This window comes from Chelonia mydas, chromosome 8 (assembly GCF_015237465.2).
Source record: "Chelonia mydas isolate rCheMyd1 chromosome 8, rCheMyd1.pri.v2, whole genome shotgun sequence".
NCBI lineage: Eukaryota > Metazoa > Chordata > Testudines > Cheloniidae > Chelonia > Chelonia mydas.
The window spans coordinates 89526344-89540028 of record NC_057854.1 but is presented as its reverse complement, the minus strand read 5'-3'; the positions used below and the strand labels follow the sequence as shown (position 1 = coordinate 89540028).

Below are 13685 nucleotides of genomic sequence, written 5' to 3'. Positions count from 1 at the left end.
CAAGTCAGGCAAAGAGACATTGGGTGGCCCTATGGACAAACATTGTCACCCCAGTTGAAAATAAAGAATACCTCTAAAAGGCAGGGTTGAAATTTTCAAAAGTGACTGGTGATTTTGGATGTCTTACAGTTTGGGTGCCCAATCTGAGGCACTTTAAATGTGTTTCAAACTGGGCACTGAAGAAATGAGGCACCTGGAATCACTAGTTGCTTTTGAAAACGTTGGCCAAGGCCCTGAGGCTTGTACAGCACAAAAGGTTGGCACAGATAGGGTTAACCTGTGCAGCTTCATGTAGTCATATCTGTAAATCTGTGTAGAACCACAAAACCCTTTCTAATGTTCATGGATGTTCTTCCAAGAGCACGTCTTTAATTCTTCAGTTCAAGAAAATCCAGCATATTGGAATGTGTTAAATATACAACAGCCAATTTGTTCCATATGTAATCAAATATGCAGAGTTGCAGCAGTCAATACAGAACCTTACAGTGAATATCAGCAACTCTCATGAAAGTAGATGCTAAAATCAGACTTTTCAATTGTCTCTCCTAATAATGGACATCTTTCAACTTAGACTCAAATTGACCTCTGCCCCATTCAAATCTGGTGTGCTCTCATTTTCATGGCTGTAAGTTATTTTTATGATTTTACCTTTCTGATGTGTCTGAACAAAATGTAACTTATTTATGAATTTCCCTAAAGAACACTATATCAATTTAAACTTCCTGTACTGATGATACATCCCTGTCCTTCATTCTGGTTACTTGTTCTAGCATTGTGTCCTATATAAGGTGCTTGGCAAGTTGATAGAATAGATAGAACTAATAATAAAATCCACAGCCCATAAAATTCATAGGCCCAAAATTTCAAAGTAGGGTGTCTAAAGTTAAGCACCTATAATCCAGATTCACGAACAAAATAAACGGCCTGATTTTGAAATGTGAACCCATGAAGTTGTGGTGAGTTAGGACTGCTAAGAACCTCTGAAAATCAGGCCACTGATTTAAATAGGGGTATTGGTGCCTAACTATAGTTACCCAAGACTGAAAATGTTTGAGCATTCTTCCCTTTGCCACTGCCCTTGTGAAGCAGTCTTGCAGGGACTGGTGAGAATTTGGCAAAGATACAGACCCTTTCGTCTCAAAGCTTCCCCAAGCCCTTTATACAAACAGCACCACTGAAATGCAGCCACCACTGCAGAGGAAGCCAGCACACTGGCAATAGTGGAATGAGGAAGGAAAATTTAGTGTAAAGTGACACCCAGGCAAAGCCCTACTACTCTTATGAAAAGTAGAAGGGGATCCTTAGCGTCCATACAGAACACACAAGACCTTTGTCTTTAAGATCTTCTCTGAAAGCCCCATACACAGTGCTTGAAACTCCACTGTAAACAATAGAACGATCACACTTATTCTCCACTACAGTAATCACAAATCAGAGCAAAATGAGAGTGCATCGTGTGTGTCATGAACTATGCACAAACCTTGCATATTTTCATTGTTGGAAAACATGTCTCCATACAGTGAGCAGAGCATGAATTATTTACTGTGTAAACAAAATACCTTGGTTTAATATTTTTTAAATGATACAAGAGTTCCATTCAACAGCGTTTAAGTAAAAACAGCCTCCATACCATCTGCTTTCTCCATTTCTCCAGTTATATTTCACAATGTGGAATATGGTCCAGGCTGTCAGTTAAACATCGTCCAACGAGTCAATAAGACTTTGTGCACCTAAAAAAATTAAAAGGCCATTTAGACAAAGTTCCCATATTTATTTCAAAGCCCAAGTACACCACGCCCCATCCATGTTCAAGGGCTTCCATCTAGCTGTAGGAAACTCCTCAGTGAGCCTGAATGGCCACTGCTGAACGCTGTGATTTTTTTAAAAAAATCTTTTTGGTACAACAAAAGTCAGGTCCTTCAGGGAGTATAGTTGACGTTAGTGACTGTTGTTGCAGTACCTTGCCTCTTACTTCAAGTATTCTGCAGCCAGACCATGTACAGAAAACATTTTCAAGAATATTTAAATCAATATTTTATCTTCTAGTGGTAACAATTCCTGCTTCCTAGACACATCGCAATGAGATGCTGCTTTAATTCGCTGTTAGCCGGGGATCTGTAGTAGATGGTATATGAACTCTTTACCCAAAATACATTGGTTACTATGAGATATAGTCTGTAATTTATATACTGTGTGATATTTCATTTCCTGGTGAAAAGAGCAAGGGGTATAGGCTACATAGAGTGGTGGCTTGTTTGTCATTTCTTTGCTTAAAGCAGCCAAAGATTCAAAACTGATACTAAATATCTTTAAACCAAACCCCATTATTTCAGTGTGTGATTGATCATATTAAAATAATCCTTCAGCTAAATGACTAAAACACAGTTGTGCTTCTTGTAGGAACATATAACTCCATCTGTCTCTTCGACTCAGGCTTGTCATTGTCAGGAACATGATCATCATCCTTCAACACCCCCTCCCCCTCTCATCTCCTGATTCTGGGTGATGGCGTATAGGATTACATGGATCTCAAGAGGACTGTGGATGTTGGGACTGAGGACACCCAAGGCAAGTCTCATGGGAAGCCCCTACTTCTTCTATGCCTGGTGGCTGGATTCTAAAGAGGTCAAGGCAACTGGAGCTCATCAGGCAACCAAGCCCGCTAGTGTATATACCAGACAGGAAAAGAAGGTCAGGGTCAGAATGGGAGGATGATTTCCCAGCTTACAGGAGGAGCCTGTGGGTCCCTCAAGTTTTTTGAGGTGGGTTTGTAACCTCAAAGGGAGAACTTCCTTTAAGATCTGGGTTTGTCCTTGGAAAGAGAGGCAGGGAGGACCTGCCCAGTGCAGGCTGGAAATCCACCTTCCGCTGCTCCCAGGGCTGGAACCTTGCTAGAACTACGAGAGTGCAGCCTTGACCCCAATGCATCAAGTCTCTAATGAGGTTGAAGGCTTGAAGAGCCCTGACCTCAATTCCCACGCTGATCAATATTGGAAAAACTCTGGTTTCAGCCTACTGCCCCGGCCCCCTCCCGAACCTCTCTGCAGCAGGCAGTCCCTCAGGGTGCCCAAAACATTTTTCCTGGGCTGCTCTCTTTTTTGAACTCTTTGATCTCTCACCCATGCCTGTGCACAAGAGAGCAGAAAAAAGGTGCATGAATTGCAAGGTCATAAGAAACAGAAGGGAAGGAGCAGCCAACCCTGGAGAGCTGAACTACTGGAGAAATTCCCCCAGCCCGTGGCATAAAACAGACTGACACCTGTGGGAGAGCAAAGAGCTGTTCAATAATGTCCAGTTTCAGAAGCTGCTGAGGTGGAGACTCACTCAGTGCACACACTCTAGACCAATTATGTGGGGGAAGGGCAGATAACCAGTCACGAACCGCCCTCATCTCATTATCCCTATTGGCAGAAGTGGGGGAGGAGAGGGAGATGCCTCCTGATTGTTTTCCATTTCCGCTGCTGCCCTCTTCAGCACCATTGCCCAGGTATGCCCTGCCTCATTTCCCCCTCTGTGCGTCCAGCTCCTGGCACCTCGGCTGCTGCAGTTCCTTACTCTGCGTCTGACTCCAGCATGATCAGAATTCCTCTGCCACCTGCTCAAAAGTGCAAAGAAGTGCAATCAACTTAAACCCCCATTCCAAGCCAGCTCCGCTGACTATCCATTCATTCAGGAGCCAATTCAAATTGCTGTTGGTCCACATACCAAGCCTCTTGCTCACCTTTTAACTCTTAAAGTTTCGCCTAAGGAAGGACTTCAGCATTTGGCCCATCGTATTAAAACCCTTCATGGACTTGTCCCAGTCACATTCATTGGCCTTTATCCCTCACTGTGTCAGTCACTCCACTTATCTAGTATTGGTCTCTTCTCTGCTCCTCCACACAATCTCATCATGGTTGGTACAAGAGACTTCTTCTCTGCAGCCTTCCTATGTCTGTCCACGTCTTCATTTAAATGTTCAGCTGAAACCATAGCTTGTCTTAATTCTCCATTCTTTATCCCTTAAATGCCTCTCTTCCTCTGAGATTGGTTTGAATTTTAACCTAATTTATTTCTGTTTTAATTTTTAGAAAAGCTGCCCCAAAATGGGACAGATGCTGCTGGTATGTAAGTTTTAAAACGTTGAAATGAAGTGCTTAGATTATAGAGCTTTCCAATAAAGACACGAGAGAAAATGAGATTAAACTTTGCTGCGTTACCCATTTTAAATTATGAAAATATTTTTATGAAACCACAACTACCTGGTAAGAAACTAATTACCGCATTAAACAAGTGTGGTCTCTGCATCTGGGTGTGATGGAGTCTTCCGAAAGACATTACTCTAAAGAGAACATTAACATGATCCCAAGGTTACTACCTTAAACACAGGTTTCAGAGTAGCAGCCGTGTTAGTCTGTATTCGCAAAAAAGAAAAGGAGCTACAGTTTATGCTCAAATAAATTTGTTAGTCTCTAAGGTCCCACAAGTACTCCTTTTCTTTTTACCTTATACACAATTATAACTGGATAGTAACACAGAAACCTGGCAGACTAGTCATTTGCTTACCCAGCTTAATCTTACAGAACCAGTCAGAACCACATGTTTATGATCGATTTCAACCAATTCACTCCTAAGATATTCCCAGGCTAACTCCATTTTGTCCATGAAAGGCAGTTTCTCCTGCTTTTCCTCATGAATAAACAGCATGTGCCAAAATTAACATTAGTCACTTTCTCCAATGTTTTTATTTTACTTTTCCAATTACAGTTAGTTGCACAATGATTATGGATTCCAGCCACCATCTGACCAGTTATATTTCACTCTTCCAGGTCATTTACAAAGAAAAAAAATCCAATCAATACGAGGGTTTTAATATCTAGATAATTACACCTAATTGATTCATTTACGACTTGGCTCAGTTCCAACTTTCCAGTCATAAAATTGAAATTTTGGCTAATCTATTTCAAAATCACCTCATAAAATGACTTCTGCCTGTACCCTACCAGCTTGTAGACGTACTTCAAGTGCCTCCAGTGTAGCTTATACATGGTTCTGATGGCTGACTGCCAAAAATATGGGTCCTATTACCCCTAGTATCCAAACCAATATTCTTCCATGACTGGCTACAATGAAAACTAGATCAGAGTGAATAATTTCATCAGAATACATGGACAAATTATCCTGTCATCTCTCATAAGAGGTTCAAACAGTCTCAAATTTGATTCTACATTTTTTTTGTTTTTAACAATAAACCAAATAAGACAACACCAAAAAGATATTTAATTTCTACTTAAGAAGGAACCAAATACCAGACAGGATGATAAAGTACAACAAGGTCTCACCACAGCCTAATGTTGTCTCTGACGGGAGACTAGGGAATGAAAAATGACTCCCACGTACCACTTTGTTCCCTGCTCCCATACATAACTTTAGGGAAGCCTGAGTGTGAGGAGACAAGCTGCCAGCTGGTGGGATCAGTTTTCAGATGTGCATTAGTGTTCTGGACAGAGCTCTGAGGCTTTGCAAGAGCCCGCCCAGCTATGAGCAGTTCCCTGGATCACATTCTGCAGACATATCACACATGTCCTCCTGATTCATCTTTGCCTTATACTACTAATAGAACTCCACTGACTTCAGAAGAGCTACTTCTGATTTACACTGGTGCAAGAGGAGGATCTGCCCCTTAGACTTTAAGTTTAGAGAATTTAGTGCATCTGAAGGACAGAACTGAACTCTACTGGCTAAGATGGCTCATGCACCACAACATCAATGTGCTTGAACCTTCACCTGGGGCCTGATCCATAGCCCACTGAAGTCAGTGGAAAGATTCCCATTCCATGGACTTCAAAGGGCTTTGGGTCAGGTCTCTGGAGGAACCATTTCTGCGACTGACAGGCTAGTTTTTACTCCATCCCCACTCAGTCCTTGTCTTGTACTGTGTGCGACAAGCTCATCCCCACTCAATGCTTGTCTCCTGCTGCAACTTAGTGCTAATTTGCAGTGGATTCTTGTGTACTAGAAGCAGGAATGAGTCTAAATCTTTTCACATATGCCACTGAACAGCCTTCAGATTGGTAAAGCCCTTCAGCTACTATCAACCTGGGACACATTTGAACTAGTGTCCTAGTTCTGTATCCTGTTCTCCTCCTCTAAATCATCTAGCCCCTCATGAAAGAGATTTCAAAGATTCTGTAAGGTTTTCTTCCCCTTTGGTAAATACCTTATCAAACACTGTCATTATGAGCCTTTAATATACATTGACAGAAAACACATTATGTATAAATTTGTTAAATTGACCCTGTCTCGGGTTTTAATATTTGCAGACTTTCCCTATATTTTACAATAATGGAAAATACTCAATTTTAATCCCCAGGCAGAGAGCATTTCAGCATATATAGCATCTTTGATGTTTAGTTTTACAACAAAGAATAGTGTTGAGGAGGATGAGTTCATCTGTACATTAAAAATACCTCTCATGAGGCAAGAGCATATAGAGAAATAAACATGAAAAAGTAAAATATTTGACACAGTAACTTCATTCACTCAGTTCCCCATTTGCAAGGGCAATGTACTGTCTTTTTTAAAAGCCAAGTCTCAAAGAGTATTCCTTTACAGTCAGATTTAACTCTCCATTTTCTGGCCCCCATTAACAGAGTAAAAAACAAAACCTAAGATCATCCTGAAGGTTTTAACTTTAACTGAATTACAAAGACTGAGATAGGTGAAATTCACTCTAGGAAAGGAGTCTGCTACCACGAGTTTTACAGATGAGTTTTACATTTACCCCTGTGACTATAAACAAAGAGATAATTCATGCCCGGTAGATGACATATTAACACAATCTCATTAACTATGTAAATAGATCACAACTTTTTCTTCTTTTTACCACTGGCTGTCATTTTCTCCTGCATTGCAGCAATTGCATTTAGCACTTCATTATGAAAGAAAAAGTATCATTAAAAAAGCACATTGCCAGGTTACCTTCTCATCCTTCCATCTACAAAGAAACAGAGCAAAAGAGCTTTTTCCTCTAAGAAAGGTCTCTTTTCACTGCTGCAAGTCAATAGTTATAGGTTCAGAGCAGCAAATGTGTGATTTCCAGCTGTTAAAGAAGTTGGTCAGCTGATCAGTGACCTTGCTTAAAAAGCAAATACTAGTTTAACTAAACAGAGGGAGCAGAACAAAAGATGAATTCATTTTCTAACAAGCTAGCACATAATTCTTACACATCCTTTCTGGAGAAACTTAAAACCCAGTCTTTAAAGTTAATTACACTTTCTGTAGACAGTGTATATTATCTCCCAATAAAAAACAAAATGCAAAATGTTTAGTCTACTGGGGAAATTTTTGAACAACATATGACCTTATCTGCCTTATCAAAAATAGGATTATTTAAAAGTCAGTCAATAATTAACTACACAGTTCTCATTTCATCTGATGTTACTCATTAAAGAAATTCTTACTAGCTTCATTCTGAGCTTCAGTTCACATTCTGCAGCTTCGCTATTTTGAATATATTATTTATTCTGGTCAGCATTTCTCCCGACAAAAAATAAAAACAGTCCCCTTGATTAAAGGACAGAAGCTTTATTAGAAAACGCAACATGTTTCAATATTAATAATTAATTCTACTTCAGTCCTACCCTAGTGCAATGAGTTATATCAGAAATATCCTTTTAAGAATTCAGGGTTTTGTCTGTTGCTCACAGTCCCATAGTTACACCCATCAATCTGCTCTTCTGAGGAGCTGAAGATAAGGCAGTGAATCTATTTAACAGGACAAGAAAATCAGCAAAGCATCTTCTGTAATTACTGAACATACCACTCTATTGATTCTACACTTCAGTGAATTGCAGGTCACCATGTAGCAGTTGATAACTGCAGCACAGAAAGAGGACTTCTAGTACAGCAAGCAAGGCCCTCTGTAGAATGCCCTGCTGATTGAAAGGAGACACATTTAAAACTCTGATCACCCATCTCTTGTCGCATTTATTGTTAGCAGCGGCAGGATACAGTGGTAACAAAGGAAACTCGTAGCATTGCTGTTCCCATTGTGCTATGCTAACCAAAGGAAGGAAAGATAGGGTGGATCAATAGGATAAGAGAAAAAGCAGTTTGTCTAAATGATGCAACATTTTACATTGGGTTTATCAATGCAAAAATAAAATTCAAACAAACATAAAACACTGAGGGAATCAAATGGTTTTAAAGATAAAAGGAAAGCACAGATGAACCTCCAGGTTCTGAGGTACATTTGGAAACATTTAAAGTAAAAGGCTTGTTTCCTCACCCATCTTTGCAATGTGAAATATCACTTCTCAAGTTCTAGGTAAATCGTAGTTTGTGAACTAACATAAAGCCCTGCAGTTTGCAGTCATTCAGTTTCATATATCTTATGCCCAGGGCCACCACAGCTGTTGAACTGAAACCAGAAGATATACCTGCCCCTGAACACAGTAAAAATTGTGTCTCCTAGATTTTGATCTGTAGAAAACTGGAACTTCAGTAGAAATTGAGCTTGCGAGTAGTTTTTAAATGGTAAATTGCCATGCAATGTTGGGGCATGGTTCCTATCACAAAAGCCCTACATAACACTTCGGGCATGGTTTACGAAATTCATCCACTTCCCAAAAGTGTCAAAACTCTCTCCTGCTCTGCAAAGATAGAATTCAAAACTGTGCCAGACAAATGAAGGGCTGGATTGTGATTTAACAATCTATGCTGAGGTGTGTAGCTGCACTGCCGCTCCAACACACCAGGGAACAAACTGACTCTCAGTTCATATCCTGAAAAAAGAAAAGGAGTACTTGTGGCACCTTAGAGACTAACCAGTTTATTTGAGCATGAGCTTTCGTGAGCTACAGCTCACTTCATCGGATGCATAGCATATCGTGGAAACTGCAGAAGACATTATATACACACAGAGACCATGAAACAAAACTTCCTCCCACCTCACTCCCCCGCTGGCAGTTCATATCCTGGTTCCTCTTATTCCAGAAGGGAAGTCTAGTCTATAGTAGCAGATCGCTTCTCTGGCTCAGCTGCGCTGGTTGGCACAAGAAAAGTTAAGGTTTCCACCTGCATCCCAGCCTGTCTAACCCTCCTTGCCCACCTGTGTGGGGAGTGGGAGTATCATGCCCAAGCTGTGAGCCACGGTGTCTGTAGACCACGCAAGGGAGTTAGGGACACCTGACATTCCCTTGTTCCCCTGCATGATGATCTTGCCCTAAGCAAACAGAGAAGGTGGAGCTGGCTATGGGCTTGGTAATGGAACACAGAGCCTTTCACTGGTAGGCTTGAATCTATCCCATGTCAGAAATGACTGAAAGTTATGAGTGTCTGATCAACACTGAGGGGTCTCTGTGAAGTAAGTTTGTGGCCTGAATCCAGGTCCTTGTGCACAAGTATCTACATCACCACACTGGTATTGGAGCTGATGCTAAGAGACCATCTCATCAGAGAGACAAAAGATTGTTTAAGAGCGGAAACTGTATTCCTCTCTAGAGGTGAATTGCTGGGGCAGGGTTGGAAAGGTTGCAATGCTGCCCACTATACCAACTTGGTTTGTGCATATTCAGAGGGCTTCTTTATCCAGAGCTGTCAATCCAGCACTTTTCATAACCACAAAATTAACTAAAAAAACAGTGAAAGAATAAACAGTGAACATTGCAAACAAAATGACCAGGATATTATCAGTGGCAAAGTAAATAACTTTGGGTCATAGTTTACCCAAGCAAAACTGGGCAAATTGTACTCCTTTAATCCTCTTGCCATTCATGGAACATTTATGGTACTTTTGAAGGTCAGAGTGATTGCACACAGATCTTACAGACGCTGTCAGGTCAAATTTGGCTGAAAATTTAAGTTTGGTAAAAAATAAGGTATTATAAAAATTAAGGGCAAATATTTATATTAAATTATTCCATTATATTAAAAATATATTTTGGATACAGTTTTAAGAAAAGAAGGCAAATAAACTTTCCCCTGAAGCATTTGCAACCCAAACATTGCGCTTGTGCATGAGAACCAGCAAGTGAAATTTTCTGGAAACAGAAACAAAAGTGAAACTTGACTGCCCATTTGCATTGTCCAAACAGTGAGATATGTGCACTGTTTGCACAATTAATTAAAAATAAACTAGCCACTTCAATGGCTTTGAAAATTTCACCTGTTACACATTTCATCATTAAATCAGCACACACAATGACATTATGTTGTTGCATACTGATAAAGTTAAGTCTTTGTATTTCTCTTTTACAGTTCATTAATGTGGTCGGGTGTTCAAATATAACTTCTAAGTGTTTGCTTATTTAATGATTACTGCAAGTCTGTTATGTCAGATTCCACTGGTTTGCTGTATTCATGCATCCTGTGATAGGGTATGCAAAGCCCACACTGAGGAAGGATTCAGAGTAGCAGCCGTGTTAGTCTGTATTCGCAAAAAGAAAAGGAGGACTTGTGGCACCTTAGAGACTAACCACTTATTTGAGCATAAGCTTTCGTGAGCTACAGCTCACTTTTGGGTTCAATCAGCCCTGACCTGCTGCACATGCAGAAGGTATCTGGCCTGGCAGGAGAAGCTAACAGGGCTGAACCTGGCTCAGTTGGGGTCTGGTTGAGGAGAACAGATCTCTGGCTCTTTTTCAAGGAGAGAGCTATGGCTGGATCTAGGAAGCTGAGGTGACCTGATGGCAGACAAGAGCCTCCTTGAAGGAAGCAAGGCAGGCCTGCAATAAGGAGCCCAAGGCAGTTGTAAAGGAAAGCAGGGGAAGTGAATCTCCCTAGTATTCTCTGTGCTGGTGGAGAAGCTTGCAGGGAGCAGAGAAACTCCTTCAGGGTCAGTTGAGAAAACTCCCCTACAGCAGAGCTAGCTGGGTGGTAGGAAGTAATAAGAAGCTCTGCAGGAGCCTGGAGAGAAGGCCTTGAGAATGTGATACTGGTACACAGTACACCCAGGAAGAGGCTGTGGGAAAGGCCCAAGATAGGGCAAGGTAGGAAGTAGTCCAGGGAGGTAGCTAGGTAATCTGTGTACATAGGCCTTGGCCTTTTATTAAAGGGCCCTGGACCAGAACCCAGAGGAGAGGAAGGGCCTCGGCTCCTTATGGGCTTGCTGATGAAGGTGGTATAGAAATCCCCCTGACACCAGAGGTAAGGATTATTGAAAATCTCTGATACAAGGAGTAAGGGCCAAAGGCCCAACATGGGGTCGGAGGGTTATTGTTTGGACTCTTTGTTTACCCAGGAAGGGCCAGGAGAATACATGTACTGGCTGGAGGGCTGAGTCCCAAGAGGAGGTGGATCACCAGCAGGCCTAAATGGCCTTTTAGTGGTAGCAACTGCGGGGAAGGCCGTGCAACTCTGCGCCCAGGCCTGGCAACAAGGGGCGAGTCATATTCTTCCATAACTGTTCTGTACATAGTCATTGTTTGCCCTTTATATATGGTATATTTTCTGTACTATATATATCATTAATTCCAAGTATATTGTCAGACCATTTTCAATTATTTTTTCCCTTTTGAAAGACCCAGTAGTATGTTTTTATTCTAGCATCTCCTCCTCCTCAGATTCACTTGGCTAAAACATGCAGTCTTAACCAAGCAAAACTCCAAAGGATTTGAAGTGGTGCTCCAAGTCCCTGGGGCTCCCATTCAGGGAAACACTTAAGCATGGACTTGAATCTATCCCTGCTTAGTAAATCATGTAAGCCTGGGCCTAAGACCATTCAAGTCAATGAGATAGATATAAGCATGAGTTTTAAAGTTGAAGACATGTGTAAATGGATTGCTGAATAAAATGCAGCCCTACAGGAGGTTTGGCCCAGTGTCTGATCTATATTTAAGGATCTCCAGAAGAGGTATCAGACTGTCACTAGTGGGCAAATTCTGCCCCTCTTCAGCTTGTGCTCACAAATGGGCGTAAAACAGTGCAGCAAAAATAAGGATGAAAAGTCTGACCCAGAAGTGTTGCTACTGATTCTCTACCAGATGCTGCAGTTCTTTAAACTCTTGTTCTCTCGAATGCTGCTCTTTGCAGGAGTGGAGTTTATAAAATGGAGCACCCCCAGCCAGTTGTGGTCAGTTGTTTGTTTGTTCTCCGCTTGGCAGTCAGCACTGACACTACTCCTATCTTCAGGAGACAGTGCTTTGATGAAGAGTGCTGGTTATCAGGGATGCATAGTAATGTGAACACTAAGAGGAAGTGAGGATTTTTCTTGTATTGGCCATGAATATGTCTGCATAAGGAGACTGTGGCGGCATGAGATGTAAATAGCTGATATTAAAGAGACACGCTGACAGGTAGATAGATGGGAGAAATTATCCAGTGAGCTCTTCTGCAGATTTATCCCAAACAGTGCTATGGAGCACTATAAGATCTTAGATCATCTGTCCATATATGCGGCAGCTACATGGGTTAAGGTCCTGAATCCTCTTGCTTGTGTTAGTGAGCTTGCACTGCTTGTTGGGTTATGCCCACAGTTCTTAGATTCTCCTACCCCAGATTGGAGAAGGGAAAAGAAAGCAGCAAAATCAAATACTTCAAGGCTTCGAAGTAAGTGATGGGACCTTTACAGCTGGATTCAGTGGCAGGGGATGGCAATGAAAGGTCTCTGTGGAGGCATTTGTGGTGTCAGAAAGCCATTGCAACCTTTCCTTTGCCAAGGAATCCTCAGGTGCCCAGGAAATGGCTGGAGAAAGGAGTGGTCAGGAGTTATGTTGATTCAGCACACCCACTGGAAGCCCTCCAAAGGAGCCCCGTCAGTAAGTTAAACCTGCCTGCTTAATGGAGAGCAAGGAGTGGCAACACCATCTGTTCTCCCTCACAGTGAATTTCCCCTGGGGGAAGTGAGGGCCGGGCTGATATAGGGAGATGTAATTTGCACATCTCTGTGCCAAATATCTACAGGGAATCTAGCCCTTGCTGTTTAAAGTGTTACTGAAAATCTGCTCCCTCCAGGCTTGATTACACAATAGCCCAGAAGAGCTATTGTTACAAGTGGACATACCATGAACAAATATGGCCTCACAGGGAATATTTGTTACACGTATTTTCAATTCTGTTTGGATACACAGGAAGAAACATAATGCGTTTTCAATCTGTTAGGTGCAGCAGCGCAGGAGAGAAGGCAGCTATGCAGTGATGGGCTCAGATGATCCAAAATATAAAACAACGTGCAGTCTGGGAATGGGCAAGAACAGTCATTTCATGGTAGAGAGAGAGAAGAAAAGTCTTGAAATTTTAGTGTGTTTACCTAGAAAGTGGCCTGGTTAAAACATACATGGCTTGTGTGGCAGGATTTTTTGATGATGTGAGACTTAAATACTGGAAAGATCTCTCCTGGTTCACCTATCAGTAAGTCATCACCTTCATTATTATTACACAGCACTATACAAACATGGGAGATGGGGGGATCCCCTAGTCCAATGCATCCGATGAAGTGAGCTGTAGCTCACAAAAGCTTATGCTCAAATAAATTGGTTAGTCTCTAAGGTGCCACAAGTACTCCTTTTCTTTTAGTCCAAGAAGCTTACAACAATCTAAGGCCCTGGTTTTGCAAATACTCATACACATGCCTAACGTTACTACTGTGTGTAGCCCTACTGAAATCAATGGGATTCCTCAGGGTAGTGGATTAAGCGCGTGTTTAAGTGTCGGCAATATCTGGGCCCAACTAATAGGATACACAGGACAACTTTTGCTGCAAGAAG

At 41.6% G+C, this 13685-nt stretch overlaps 1 protein-coding gene across 4 annotated transcripts in view; it reads right to left on the bottom strand.

The window, feature by feature from the left end:
• Nucleotides 1-13685, bottom strand: part of KANK4 (KN motif and ankyrin repeat domains 4) — a 57251-nt gene that overhangs the window by 30742 nt on the left and 12824 nt on the right. For 2 of the 4 annotated variants that reach the window (XM_037907261.2, XM_007059043.4), the window contains exon 2: nucleotides 1631-1730. In XM_037907261.2, the coding sequence (XP_037763189.1) occupies nucleotides 1631-1646 (16 nt within the window). In that variant the 5' untranslated portion in view covers nucleotides 1647-1730. Of the gene's footprint in view, nucleotides 1-1630; nucleotides 1731-6960; nucleotides 7073-7801; nucleotides 7933-13685 lie in introns of those variants that run through there. The other 2 variants (XM_027821528.3, XM_043520889.1) reach the window with 2 other exon arrangements.